Source organism: Trachurus japonicus, chromosome 16 (genome assembly GCF_045865225.1).
Source record: "Trachurus japonicus isolate A0001 chromosome 16, Traja_1.0".
NCBI lineage: Eukaryota > Metazoa > Chordata > Actinopteri > Carangiformes > Carangidae > Trachurus > Trachurus japonicus.
Window position 1 is genome coordinate 10881162 of NC_140922.1, and position 14742 is coordinate 10895903.

A 14742-nucleotide genomic window follows, 5' to 3' on the forward strand; every position below is an offset into this window, starting at 1 on the left:
CAAACACTTTTTCTGTGAGTTTTTCCTTCTTCTTTTTTTTTTGAGCCACCCAGTTCTCTCTGCTTTACTGTGATTCACAGAAACCTTGGTCTTCCCTGTCTGTGTGTGTCTGTTCGGGGCTGTGGGAGGATTTAGTCTCACTCTGAGAGTTGTCTGTGGTTTCCACTGGCAACAACACCATCGAAAGCACTTGCGGAGAAGACCTACATGTTTATTTGCGCACTCGTCTACGTCTGTGTGTTTGTGTATACATATATTGTATACATGTAACATATGCGCGAGTGTGTGCAACAGAAGATCCCGGACATCTGACTCTTGGCCGCAGCAGCAGCAGCAGAGAGGAGGTGTATTTGTGGGCTGTGATTTTCTAAATTTGTGTTTTGGTCTTGCCACACGGTCGGTTATGTGTTAGATGAACGCATCATGAGGAGATCCCATGTATGAGCAGCGGAAGTCTGCTGGCAACCAGGGACACTCTGACAGTTAGCCTGCTCTTGTGTATGAGCGAGAGGTGATGGATCCTGTTGATGGTAATCTGAATCACCCACTTGTTTGGGAGCTGAACAGTATTTGCATTTCAGTCATTCCTTAGCGGAAATCAATACATAGTGTATATTTACACTTAATGTCAGCACAGATACAGTGGGTGATACCTTGGCAGTATTATAGTTGAAAACCATGACTGAGAATTTGTTATTATGCTGCCAGTAATTGTTAAATTGACTGTTTGTCCCCATTAGTTTTCCTCACACATTGTGTCACTTCCTCAGTCTTCTTCCCCCTCAGTTTTTCCTCACTTTTTGGGAAGACATTATAGAATGGAAAAGCACCCTTAGTCATGATTAACTCCCCCTCCTACTGCCTACAGGATCCATAATCAGTGTGTGTGTGCTCATGTGTGTGTGTGTGTGTGATCCCCACAGAATGCCAGGACGTGTGTGTGCTTGCCCAGCCTTGCCTAGGGACGGTCAGACATACAGTTTGTCTGCACACACACACACACACACACACACATGCACGTGCACAATCACACACACACACACACATGCCCCCTCCCGTCTCCCCGCAGCTCTGGAGCTCTGAACCGGCTAACCCAGGCTGGGTTCCATCCCTGCCTGAGGGAAGCCCTCTCCTGCTGGGGCCACAATCCTGCTGACACCCCATGGCCTGGACTTTATCCACTCCATCTGTGAGGTTGTTTTGTAAAGTTAACTGTCTGGGGACGCGGCTAAGCAGAGACCACGAGATTAGACAGACTGATAAGAAGGTAATAATTCTTTATTATCTGACAAAACGTAGTCAGTGCACCGGCGTGCCGAGACAACAACAGCCTGCAAGAACACACACTCGTCCTCTCTGCAGAGGCTTCTCAAGTGATTGAAATAAAACAAGTGGAGCTAAGATCTTCACTTTATACAACTTAGAAAAGAAATCCGCCTCTGCAGCATTAGTGCATGTAGATGTTTACAGCTCAGTGCACAACAAAAAAGCAATGTGCATGTAGCACAGTACAAAAAAATACAAGATAACAACTGCATTACAACACACAACTCAGCACAATACAGTGAATTGCAACATACAGTATAGGCTACTGTAGTGCGTCACTCAACAATGCAAAACAACCCAACAACAATGCATTACAATGTTGCAAAACAACAAACAGAAACCAACCCAGGACAATGACAGCAACAACAACAACAATTTTATTTATATAGCACATTTCATGCGCAAACTCAATGTGCCTTACAAAAACAAAACAAAGCACAACATTGCATAAGGAATACATGTAAAATACATATAAAAGACAAAAAGAAGGAAATGTTGCAAATTAAAAACAAATTAATTAACAATTAAAAACTAAAAGCTTGTGAGAAAAGAAATGTTTTTAGTCTTCTTTTAAAAGAAGATACTGTTGTAGCAGACCTGAGAGTAGAGTAGAGTAGAGTAGAGTAGGACCATAATGACTAAAAGCACCATTGAATATATTGTTGGAATAGTGAATAGACCTTTACTTGATGATCTCAGGGATCTGTCTGGTGTGTATTTAGCAGAAATTCGTTTGAATTATTTAGTCTTTTTTGTGTAGGAGAATAACAAGGTACATTTAGTGTGCATTTAGTTATACTATACTAATATTAATACTGTTAATACGGTTCTGTTTTATTTTGAATATTTGTTTATTTTAAGCTACTTTATATAATACTCTGCTACACTTCAAATGAAAACATTTTACTTGTTACTAATATACTCCAAGATTAGACTGAGATTTGATTTGTTCACAAAATAACATATAGTTATAAACATCTGTGCAAATCTGGATTCTGAGGTAGGTTAGGTAAGTGCTCTGAATACTCTTTACATCCTTGTTATATATATCTCATATCCAGTGTTTGTCTTCCCTTAACTGATTTTTATTTTGTTTACTTTTCTGATATATATATATGTAAAAACTGACAGTTGACTTGGCTATATATCTAAGTCACTAAACATTAACCAAATGAGAGAATGTTTTTGACTAGTTTTTAATTTCACTTTTTGTTATTTATGTGTTCTTATCTTATCCATCTAATATATCAGTTATAGTTTTATTTGTTTATTACACTTCTACAATGTTTCATATGTCTACGTGAGGTTGTTTTTCTGCTCTTGGTCTGAAGTGCGGGCAGCTGGAGGAGCGTCTCTGGTAGTGGGCGGGGCATTCAGATCACCTCCACGCTATTGGCTCGTGGCACTTTGGGGGGTGTTGCCATTGAGAGACAAAACAGCCTAGTTGCACGTCTGCGAACCAGTCAGGAGTTGAACAGCGACAGATCTCACCCATCAGTGCAAATTTGCAATTATCACTACAGAAGTCCACTTGTTGTCGCCACTCGCGTATTTACGCACTCAGATCTTCAGCAACAGAGACTGATTATCGATCATCCATCATCTAGCTGAACTTGTTGAAGTTCCTGCCGGGAGAAGAGGAGCTATGGATTTAGTGTATATGTTGTGTTTGGCGCTGAACATCGGCGTTTGGTTCGCCTCTGCGGAGAGACACAGCGTCTACTGGAACAGCTCGAATTCAAAGTAAGTGCTGCTTGTGTGCATGGATCATAGATGCAGGTTGTCTATCTTGTCTCTGTGTGTCTGTCTGTGTGTTGTTTCTTATAGGACAGATATGTAATGTGTGGTGTTGTTGAGAGTGATCAATCACAACTGCGCTGTGTGTGTGCGTGTGAGCGCGCGTTTCCTGACGCGTCCAGAGGCGACTGGTTGTAACTTTGTCACTTCGCTACTATTTCCTTTACCACCAATGTAAAGTCTCATCGTCTTGGTCCCTGTGTGGCCCCGAGGCTGGGCACGTTCTTGAGCCGCTACAGCTAAGCTTCTTGTTTTCATTCATGTGACAATTAAAGGGTTCATGTGACGCTTAAAGTCAGGCTTGTGTGTGTGGGCTACCTTTAAACTCGCCCTAACAGGATTGTGATTATAGAGCATTAGAGCGTAGAGCAGCAGCCGGGTGTAAACGCAGGAAGATTGGGAGCGGATGCCCAGACAGATGGACAGATTCACCACTATATTTAACCGCAACACATAGACACAGACGCACTAATAGTAGAAAATAGACTGACGAGTATGAACTTGGCCAGAGACGCTGTCTGTAGGCTCTGCACCTGTGTGTGTGTGTGAGTGAGTGTAGGGCTATATAGTGTGTGTCACTGAAAGTCTATTATTAATGAAAATGCAAGAGTCCTTTCATCACCAGTTATAAACAGCTGAGACTATAGCCTACTTCAAGTGTGTGTGTGTGTGTGTGTGTGTGTGTGTGTGTGTGTGTGTGTGTGTGTGTGTGTGTGTGTATGTGTGTGTGTGTGTGTGTGTGTGTGTGTGTGTGTGTGTGTGTGTGTGTGTGTGTGTGTGTGTGTGTGTCACAGAGAAGAGGGGCCACATATTGCCGTGTGGGTGTTTTGTTGTGAGGTCACTAATGTAATGCTATCCGACCACTCAGTGGGATCGATGGAGCTTGACAGACGCGCAATATCGCAGCGCGATTTATTGAGCTTTTAGCGTGGAGCGAGTGAAAGGCAGCAGTATTATTTTATAACAGAAGGACCGTCCCCGCTTCTCCGCTGCCGAGATAGGTCGATTATAACCCGGCACCGAGACGGAAAAAAAGGGCACAGGCCATTATAGCCTTTTAGTCCTTGTCTTGATTACATTACTGGCTCTCTAATTGCCCTTTAACAATGACAATAGGCGGAGAGCTAAAAAAGAGCCACGCTACAAGGAAAACAATTGTCCTGATAATTGGATGAGAAGCCTGATGGAAAGTATTCGCAGTCATGAGCAGTGCTTGTGTGTGTCATGCGGGTTTGTCCGTGTGTGACTCAGCAACTCGGGTTCATTTCACCTGAGTTTTACACCTGACTCACCGCGCACAGAGGGCGCGAGCCTCCAGTCCAGGTGAGACAGGAGGGAAAGGTAACTTCACAGGAGGAAATGTGAAACCTGGAGTCTCCCTGGTCAAGACTGGATGAAAAGAGGGAACATGAGCTCAAAGGTTCAGTCCCTCTAAGAAAAGCTGATAAACACTAAAGAGAATGGGAGAGAGATGGAGAGATACATAGAGAGAATGGGGGGTGGTCTAATACCAAGTCAGATCTTATGTCTGCTGTCTCTAATCCGGCCCTGGACTATTTCTGCTGTCAAATGGGAGTTGCATAACCAGATGAGGAAAAAAAAACAAAATATTAACACTAATCCCTGTTGCTAGATGGCTAAACATAGACCCTGACACAGAGAGGCACAAACTTCACACATCATCAACAAGTCACACACCTCATCGCAAATATGTGAATGATTTTATTCATTAGCGTCTTTTCTGCCTCCACATCTCTGACATCTGCAGAACATCTTGGATCTTCAAGGTCTCTCGCTGTCTCATTCTCTGTCGTTCAAATACCCACACAAAAGGAAGAAAGAGTTTCACAGAAGGTTTCAATAAGGAATTCCAATCTGGGGAGGTGGGGGGTAGTGAAACCACACATTGCCACATTTTACAGTCGATAATCCCTCACACCCCCGACTCCCCCTTTAACCCTCATCCTTTCTTCTTCTTCTCCATCATTTCGCTTGTCTTTGGGTTTCCTCCAGCTTGTCTTAAAAAACCCACCTGCCCCAAATGGAGCCCAGGCAGCGATCAATCAGTCACCTGTTCAGGGGATTAGAGATCCATCAGCCGCCTTTGATGGCAGAGGGCCATGGATAATTGATGCTAATTGATTCTTGGTCTGATTGTGAGTAGCAGTGATTTGTCTTAGGTGGAGGACAGCAACCAGATGGCAGCAGTCTGCCCATTCATGGTGGAGAGTGTGGAGGTGTGAAGCACTGGCAGGACTTTAGACATGTGTGTGTGTGTGTCTCTAAATACAGTTATGCATATGTATATTCTACTAATTAGTCAGGTAATGATTGTGGCTTAAAGGTGTGCTTCAAATGTGATACTCCAGGTGTGTTTGTGACAGGTGGAGAGACGTGTTATTCTCAGTCTGCTGGTCTCGCCTTGTTTTAACTATACGTGTCTCTGCCTGTGTCGAGTTTATGAGTGTGTGTTAGTGTGTTTGTGTTCGAGAGGGAGTTTGAACTTGTGTTGCCCTTAACCAGCTCTTAACGGGAAGAGATTTTATTTTTGTTGTGGACTGACGGTACGTGTGAGTGTGTGTGTGTGTACGTGAGTGTGTGTGTGTTGCCCCAGCGTCAGAGTCAAATAGGGAGTGGCCATCACCGTAGGCAGTCTTATCAAGACGTGATAAATGTGTGAGTCACACTTACACACATTAGGGGGGGCGAGGGGGAGGACTTGGATGTTAATATTAGTTACAGGCAGCATAGCATTCCATCCCGCTGTTACTATACTCAACTCTGTCAGCTGTGTGTGTGTGTGTGTGTGTGTGTGTGTGTATGTGTATGTGTCTGTGTGTCTGTGTCTGAAGCTCCTCTCTCCATCTTCACTCCTTTTCCTCTCTTTAACAGCTGGGTCTCCTCCCAGACTGGCCTCTGTAGACCCCCAGCCCTCCATATTCTCCACACCACCTGATTGGAGTAGATCTCTTCTCCTCTGCATAGATATGGATGCTATTAACACTCGACTCCACTGCCTCTTTTCATTCTGTTATCTCCGTCTTATTTATCTGCACTCATCCATCTCTAGTAGCTTGGGTTTATTCCTCATGCTGCCAGAATCTGTGCAAATATCTTTATCAGGGTTTTGGTGTAATGTAATATTCTGTTTATCTCTGCCTGTGTCTGGCTCCGTCTGGCTTTTTGCTGTTATTGAGGCAGCCGGGCCTGCCTTGACACGTACATGCAGCCTAAAGGATGGGTTTATGGGTGAAGTTACCCCCACCCGCTCCCAAACACACACATACACACACTTATACACCCCTCTTCACACATTTTATACATTTTGTTCCCTCTCTCTGTCTATTTTTTTCTCCACTCATGATTTCCCCCTCCCCAGCTCATGTCCCGTCTGGTTGTTGGTCTCTAATCTCACCAGAATGAGGGCACACACACACACACACACACACACACACACACACACACTAACATAGATTACAGACGGCTTGTAATCTGACCATCTGACCTGTAGACACAAAACCATCATCCATCTGACTTTATTCTATATTTATTTATGCTTTTGTGACCCTGTGACGTAACGTCAGCCTGTTTCATTATGTTATGTCCTCTGTAGCCTACGTGTGTGTGTGTACGTGGCATGTATCTGGGTTATTGTGTAATTGTTACAACATACATCTAATAAACCTGTGGCCGTCACAGTGGATCATTCACTCTATAATCTCTCAGATGGGATCCATCTTACATCAGAACAATCAATTACAGGCACCACAGGTTATCTCTATTTAGCTTGCTATATGAATCCTGCCCCTTCATTATCAAAACGGCTTTGTGTTTATCCCCTGCTGATATGACAGCCGTCTTACCTAACACACTTATAAATATACAAACATACCTTCACGCATCATAGCACACAGCAGCATCTGGGAGTTTTAATGACCAAACTGGAGAACAAACTTGATATCTGTGTTTCAGGGCTGTAGACATCCTCCTGCCGCATCAGCGTACCTACATGAACCTCTGTTTTCTCTCTGCTCTTCCTCTCACTTCCTTATCTGTGGTCCAGACTTCCTCTACAGCCCCTTGCCCCCCTCTCTCCCTCAATCAATCCCCCTCTTACTCACAGACCTTCCTCTGTTTCGGCCCCCAGTAGTTTTCCACCGGAGGAGGACAGAGCACCTCTCAGCCCTGGCCTTGCTAACACTAGAGAGGCCCTACGTTATCGTAGTATGTGTGGGCAAGCATGCATGTGTGTGAGTGTGCGTACATAGCTCATTCATAGCATTTCAGACATACCTTGGCATTGCTGTCCACTAAAAGCCCACCATTGCCCCCTAAAGGGCAGAACTGACAGCAGATGGACTTTTGACCAAGTATTAGAGGACACTTTCTTTTACAACAGTTAATATTTCATTTATTTCAAACAAAAATGTTAAACATCTTCCATATTCTAAGAAGTTGCTATTTTTTTCCCTCTCTCTCTGCTAGACAGACAGACACAAGCATACAGATTAACTCTGCCTGACCCCCCCCCCAACATATTAAACCAAGCATGATACCATTTGGCCTTCTTCTATTCATCACAGACAGAATGGGAGCCTACAAAATGGGGGACAGGGTGAAAAGATTTTGGGCGTAGAGAGGAGGAGGGGCGTTGGCGCAGGGTGAGAGAAGGGTGAACTAGAGAAAGGGATTTGTGTTGAGAAATTAGCCTGGATGAAGAGCTCTGGTATATTATGTCAGCGTTAAGAGACAGAACAAAATAGAGGACTGGGAGAAGGGGGGATGGGCTAATTTTGGGAGAATAAAAGAGAGGCAGACGGAGGGAGGAGAGACTGGACAGTGATGGATGAAGGGAGGGGAGAAGTGTAGAATTGAATAAAGTGAGAAACGGCCGTTTTGACAATTTTAAAGGCTCACATCCTGCTAGGGCCAAAGAGACTCTCCATTTCTTCAGTATCACTCGGGACATGCACATACAGATGTGTACACCCACATTTGCAGAGTAGTTGATGGTGCCAAGTGGAGGACGAGTATTCATTCTCATGGAAAATGAGCTACAGAGGAAGAACTGAGGTAGATTACATTGGAGACTAATATGTAAAGACTTTTCAGTGCATATTAGATTGGCTTTTATGGAGGATCCCACCGGTGAGCAGTTAAATCCATTAGAACTACTGACAGCTCCTCAGCCCGTGTGAATGGAGGTGTGCATCTGCCATACCACAGCAAATTAAGAGGGTATTAAGTGTGCATGTCGAAGTAAAAGTGTGTGAGAGCGCGAGTGGAAATTTGATGAGCGCGCCTTGTGAGAACACAGTAAACCATCCAAACCACAGGCCCCCGTTGTGACATTCCAGTGTGTGCACACTTACTACTGATTACCTGCAGAGCAAATGGTGGAGGGGGGGGGGTGCATCTGTTTAGTGTTTCAGTGCTGCTGACTCGCTGCATGAATGTGCTGTATGTATGCGTGTGTGTGTGTGAAACGAAAATCTACAGCGCTGACTCAGACGGTAGTGTGTGTGAGAAGTTTGCGACTCTGAACTCTAACCCCTTGACCCGGCTGGCAGTTCCCCAGGGAGACGGTTGAAGGACAGAGTTCCTGTGTCAGTTGTTTGACCGAAACCAGTGTGAGCTCAGGGGACAAATGGAGGAACGGCAGGGTTGTCAGGGAGACCGGGGAAAAGGGAAGACGGATGGCAGGAGAACAGAGAAGGAGAAGGAGAGAAGAGTATAGCACAAGGACAATGGCAAGACTTCAAAGCTCTGGTGATCAGAGCCAAGTGTTAAACAAGTCACCTACTGTCATCAGCTATTTTACTATTTTATGCCCTTCCCACACAGTGATACACACACATACATACACACACACTCACACATACACGCAAGCACACACACAAGCACACACACACCTTACCTGCTGACGCAAAAGTTGGAGTAGCTCCATAGTGAGAAACAACCACCTTCAACCTTCACTGTTTACCCACACCTCAGTCACACACACACACACACACACTCACGCGCCCCCACACACACACACACAGTCACACAAGAGGCTCCAGTAGGGCCTTGATAAACAGATGTGCTCATCAGCCTGGAGCATGAGACGCCCTGGATAAGGGTCTTCAGAGAATCCCTCTCCCTTGAAAACATGCACACTCACAGAGAGACAAACCAACACACAGGAAGCAGAGGCTGTGTGCTGCAAAGTAGGTTTGTAACAACGTACACACCTTACACACCTGGCTCTCCGTCTCACATACGACATAGCTATCACATTAATGCGACTCTCACTCTACCGAGAACTGCCAGTCCGAGGAGAGGAGGAGACACGGGGAAGTCTCCAGCATTCAAGAGCTTTGATGAGTGATGAAGAAGGCCGAGTGTGGAGGGAGAAGACTAGTGAAAGATACAAGTTTGCTCTGGCTCAGTTCGACCGGGGCTAGAGTCTTGAACGTAGCTAAAAGCCATAAAAAGCTAATTCAAGCATAAAAAAAAAATCTGGACAGTCATATGAGCACACATATTAAAACACATCCACAGCAATCAGGGTAGTGAAAGCTCCGCAAGGGGCAAGGTACAGGGGTCGAAGGGGCCCTGTAGCCTTCAGGCATTCTGTCTTTGGGGAGGGAAAGGGTATAATTACACCCTATTCATTCCCCCTCCCCTCCTTTTCTAGAGAACACATTTGCCCCAGACCCCTAACAGCTTTTAATTAGCCAGACCAATGGAGGAGGAGAAGAGGAGGAGGGGGGAGAATGAGGAGGTGAGGAGAAGCATAAAAGGAGAGTTTTCTTAAAAGCCTGATCCATGAATGAAATTAGCAACAGAATCTGTTTTAGTGGCTTTTGACAAGTCTGTGTTTTCATGCAGAGGGCAGCCAGGCCATTAACAAGGACACACTGTGGGAAAAAAAAGGTGTAGCCCTTTCAATTCAAAATGATTTTCTTTCCTTCAGATTGAACCGCCACAGATCTTCAAGCAGCTTGTTTTCTCTGAGTCTGTTATTACTGGTTTTACTCAAAGAAAACAAAGAAGTGGGGAACAAGATGAGAGCAGAGATTATTTGGCCAATTAGGTTGCAACAGATGTTTCTATTTTCCCTTTCACTGAAAACACCAGCCGTGGCAAACAGACATATACGTAGCTACACAGACACAAAGGTGCGCACACACCTACGCGGGAGTGTATGCACAAACAAAGAGGCTTTTCTGAGAGAGAGCAGTGATTGTAAGTGGAGGGTGGTGATCAGCCTGTTAGCCCTGGATAACAAGTGTAGAGCCGCGCTCAGCTAACAAAGCATGTTTTGACAGGTAGTTTAGCACTAACCGACACACACACATGTGGAGTCCAGGGAGGAGGGGTTAGAGGCCCACAGTTGGAGCCAGTGTGTCTGTTGACTCGGCCAGGGGGTGTGTATGTGTGTGTGTGTGTGTGTGTGTGTGTGTGTGTGTAGGGGGGGGTCCGTACAGGAGCCACAACATGCTTTGATGCAGGGGCACACATAAACAATGGCACACAGGAGCTGTTTTCCTGTCACTTTCGCTCCCTAGTACATGCTCACACACAAGCACATGTACACACATGCAGATATTGAGTTTAAGCAGATTAGTTTTGTTTTTCTTACCCCTGAGGATGAAATCAGAGTCGTACGCAAATATCCATCTTTCCTCACCCACTGGCTTTTGGCTGATCTCACAGCACAAGCCAGCCATCCGTACAACACATACCAGCATGACACGGCCTCTCACCTGCATCGTGATTACTTTACAGGGGAGACGACGTATTAGTAATATGAAACTAAAAGTGAAGACAGCGAGTTAGAGTTCATACATTGCCTCAACAAATCCGTTCTTGGTAGCTCCTTATTAACAACGCGGAAAAGTTCTACCTGGGAGAGAATTTAATAGGCTACAACTTCCTCAATCCTACTTCTGTATTCTGACACAGCCCCATTATCACAAATGTGCAGTGCGACTGAACACGATTTGTAGCTTTTTCACCATCTCTCCTTATTTCATTAGGGCACAGGGAGAAACAAGGACAGGAGGAGGTGAGCAAAGAGGAGACAGGAAGGCTTAAAAAAGAGCCATAAAACTAAATGAAGGGTAAAGATGAAAAGGGAGAAGGAGAGAGCGACAGTCTGACTGTCTCCACCCACTGTGCCTCTGTCTTTGGTGGAATTGGAGTGAAAATGAGTGACAGATACAGATTAGGGGAGTGGAGAGGGGGGGTGCTGTCATTTAAAATCTTGTCTACATGTGAGCAAGTGAGAAGTCAAGTCTGTGCTGAGGGCAACAGGGCGGGTAGAGTGGAAGAAAGGTGTGTGAGAGGGATGGTGGTTTAGGGCTTAAGGAGATTCTAGGTGTGTGCTCATTCAAAAACAAAGTGAACAAGCCCGACCTGATCAGGCTCTTTCTAAGTCAGTCACAGTGACAGGTTTGCACATGCAGGCAACACCGGAACGTACCGACACATCCTGCTGGTTAGCTTCACCTGTGCGTGTGTGTGTGTGTGTGTTGACACAATGTTGTTTGTGTGAGTTAGCCTGGTTTCTGTTGCTGCACGTGTCTATTCGTGATTAGCCCTCATTATTTTTTATTGGCGTCAACAGTTCATCTCTATGTATGAGCCTGTGTGTGGTAAACAGGGTATTTCCCTCTGTAATTCACTTTCCTTTTCTTTTTGTTTAATAAAAACGTTTCTACTTTGAATGAGGACATTTGTGAGTAACCCTCCCCTCCTCCTCCTCTCTTCTTGTCTTCCTGCAGCTTTCTGTGGGACGAGTACACGGTGGAAGTCCGCATCAACGACTATCTGGACATCATCTGCCCCCACTACACCCACGGCGAGGTGCCGTCGCATTCAGCTGAGCGCTATGTGCTGTACATGGTGGAGAGGGAGGACTACGAGGTGTGCAAACCTCACTCCTTTGACCAGCTCCGTTGGGAGTGCTCGCGGCCGTTCGCCCCCCACGCCCCTGAGAAATTCTCCGAGAAGTTCCAGCGCTTCACCCCCTTCACCTTGGGCAAGGAGTTCAGACAAGGAGAGAGCTATTATTATATCTGTAAGTATCAATCACTGGATTCTCTTTGGATCAGGCTACTGTGATCATGAGAAGGTTTCTTGTATTAAATCTTCCTCTCTTTCTGACCCTCTCCAGCCAAGCCAATGCATCACCATGGCCAGGATTGTCTGAGGCTCAAAGTGGATGTAGTCGGGCATAAAGGCTCTGGGAAAACTCACCTAGAGAAATCCAAGGCAGAGGAAACAGGGAAAAGCTTAGATGGAGGAAAAGTGAAGTTTCCCGCTGCTGGAGGAGTGCACAACCCCTCGAACCGGCTCCCAGCAGGTGAGGATTCCTCTACAAAATACCAGACAGATAGAAAATAGTCCCAGCAGTGTCATGTCTAAGACAAGCTCAGCTGGGTGTGTTTACTCTGCCTGAATGATGAAATGTGAAACTGACTCACCCCTCCCTTCTCTTTCCTTAGATGACCCTGCTGTGATGGAGCCAAACGTCCAGAGGAGTATCGGCAGCACAGCAGCACCGCTGGCTTCCCTCTCCCTCATCTTTACCATGATCCCAGTCTTAATATCCCTGATTCTGCACTAAGGCTGCCGGCCATAACAGAGACAATGCAAATCCAATGCCGGTCATTGGGACCATGAACACTCAGAGAGATTTTTTTATACAGATTTTTTTATACGAGCATGTTCAATACTGTCAGCATGTGTGTGTGTGTGTGTGTGTGTGTGATGTGTTTGTTTGCGTGAATGTGGAGCGTGGACCGTTCCAAAGAAGAAGACCTCAGTGACGTTTTTTCTTACATTCTCAATGACGTTTTTTCTTACATTACACTATTACACTACTACAAGGATAGATTTCTCATTTTTGACCATTTAAGGTGCACACTTTTTTCAGCCATGATGAACAAAAGTGGAAGCAATCGGATCAACGCAGCTTATAGATTCACATCAGATGGAAAATGATAAGAGGACCGATAACTACTTTCTCCTCATTATGTGTTTTTCAGATTTTCATGTCATTGGTACAGATGTGCATTGTATTACTGATCACGAGTCGTCAATGTCATCTTTCTTCCTTTTTCATGTAGAGAAATTATTGTGTACTGGAAATGTTGTCAGTTACTGCCACAGTGGTATACAGTAGGATCTTTTTGTCATGTAGCACTCAGCTCCCTGTTATGTCTCTTTAAATATCTGTTGAAGTCACTTTGCATCAAGTGTTTGCCATTTAGAATATACAGAAAGTATCTGACTTCATGTTTTTTTTTTCCAGTTGCAAGACAACACAAGTAAAAACAAATTGTCTAATCCAAAGTAGTTTTGACTTCCTGATGCATTCACCAAGTAAAGAACCATTAAAACCATTATATGATTAATTTGGATTCTCATTTAAGTCATAAATCACAATCTTGCCATTGCTATTATAAGTTCTCATGTAGGAGGTTTGGAGAACGTAACACTGGCAGCAGTGTTATTCAACTGCAACCTCACTCACCTCTGCTGTCTTGACAGTATCATGGTCTGATGGTACACTGGCCAATGTTTGCGATGTTTGTGATCTCACTTGCACATTGTCAAACCTCAAACTGAAGGGACTTCCCACATTATATTTACAGTTGTTTTTCTGTTGTTTTTGTTAAACTTGTGTCATTTTGTACATGTTTATGTAAATTTGTACATAGAAAAAAATATAAGAAGTTGTTTAAAGATGTGAAAAATCTTTAGTGAAATAAAAAAAAACTTGTGATGTAATAAAACAGTATCTGTCTGGGTTTTATTAGATCTAGTGAAATTTATTTTTGCATTAACCTACTTAAGATCTCGAAATCCCATTGCGGGTGTTTAGATTTTGATGGATGCCACAATATTTTAGCAAAACTATCCATCTCCTGTATACCTGCTGAAATCTCTCCAGCCCCCTTCAGATTTCCACCCCCAGGTCTTTCCCAACCTCTATTTTCTCATCCCCTCTTCACTGCCTCTGCTATCTTTCATCCCTGGTGACACAGCCTGGCCTGGCTTAGATTTCACAGTCTGAAAACCAAACACGAGAACCGAAGAGGGGGGACGATGAAGGAGCTATAGCGCGGGATAGTGCAGGGAGAGAGGCCCACAAGAAAACTGACAGCTGGGTGTGAAGGTGCCACTCTCGCCTCCTCACTCACACTCTTTTCCCCCTTTTTTGCCCTTTCTTTTACTACTCTGTACATCTATGGAGGGAGAGCCGAACATCCGCCTGCACAGTGGTATGTTAGAATGAACAGTGCACAAACGTTCATTCCTGAAAAACTCAGAGCTGACTGAAAACTGTCAAAAGTCGCCATCCCCTGTAAAACCATGCAACATACGCGTTCAAAACCAGAACATGAAACAGACGTGTTTGTTTTTCCACAATCACGTCATGGTTTAAATTCACTGCAGGTGATCACACAGCTCAGAAATCTTGCAATGTAGCACCCATGTATTTGTGGAGTGGCCTAATGCAAATTTCAACTATGCCTGAAGAAATAGAACAAATAAGGCATTATTCACAGTACTGTCAATACTCAACTTCTAAAACCCTGTGCTTGCATATATATGGTGGAAAAA

The 14742-nt window shown here is 44.5% G+C and overlaps 1 protein-coding gene across 1 annotated transcript; it reads left to right on the forward strand.

The window, feature by feature from the left end:
- Positions 1 to 2787: 2787 nt before the first annotated feature.
- efna1b (ephrin-A1b) lies at positions 2788 to 13910 on the forward strand. The gene is made up of 4 exons (XM_085801296.1): positions 2788 to 3069; positions 11895 to 12190; positions 12287 to 12475; positions 12618 to 13910. Exons 1-4 carry the CDS (start codon positions 2972 to 2974, stop codon positions 12737 to 12739), a joined length of 705 nt encoding a protein of 234 aa, XP_085657422.1. The 5' UTR covers positions 2788 to 2971; the 3' UTR covers positions 12740 to 13910.
- The last annotated feature ends 832 nt before the right edge of the window (positions 13911 to 14742 follow it).

Coding starts and splice junctions, on each gene's coding strand:
- efna1b (XM_085801296.1), top strand. CDS start 2,972: ATGGATTTAGTGTATATGTTGTGTTTGGCGCTGAACATCGGCGTTTGG. Junction 3,070..11,894: donor TGGAACAGCTCGAATTCAAA/GTAAGTGCTGCT, acceptor GTCTTCCTGCAG/CTTTCTGTGGGACGAGTACA. Junction 12,191..12,286: donor AGAGAGCTATTATTATATCT/GTAAGTATCAAT, acceptor GACCCTCTCCAG/CCAAGCCAATGCATCACCAT.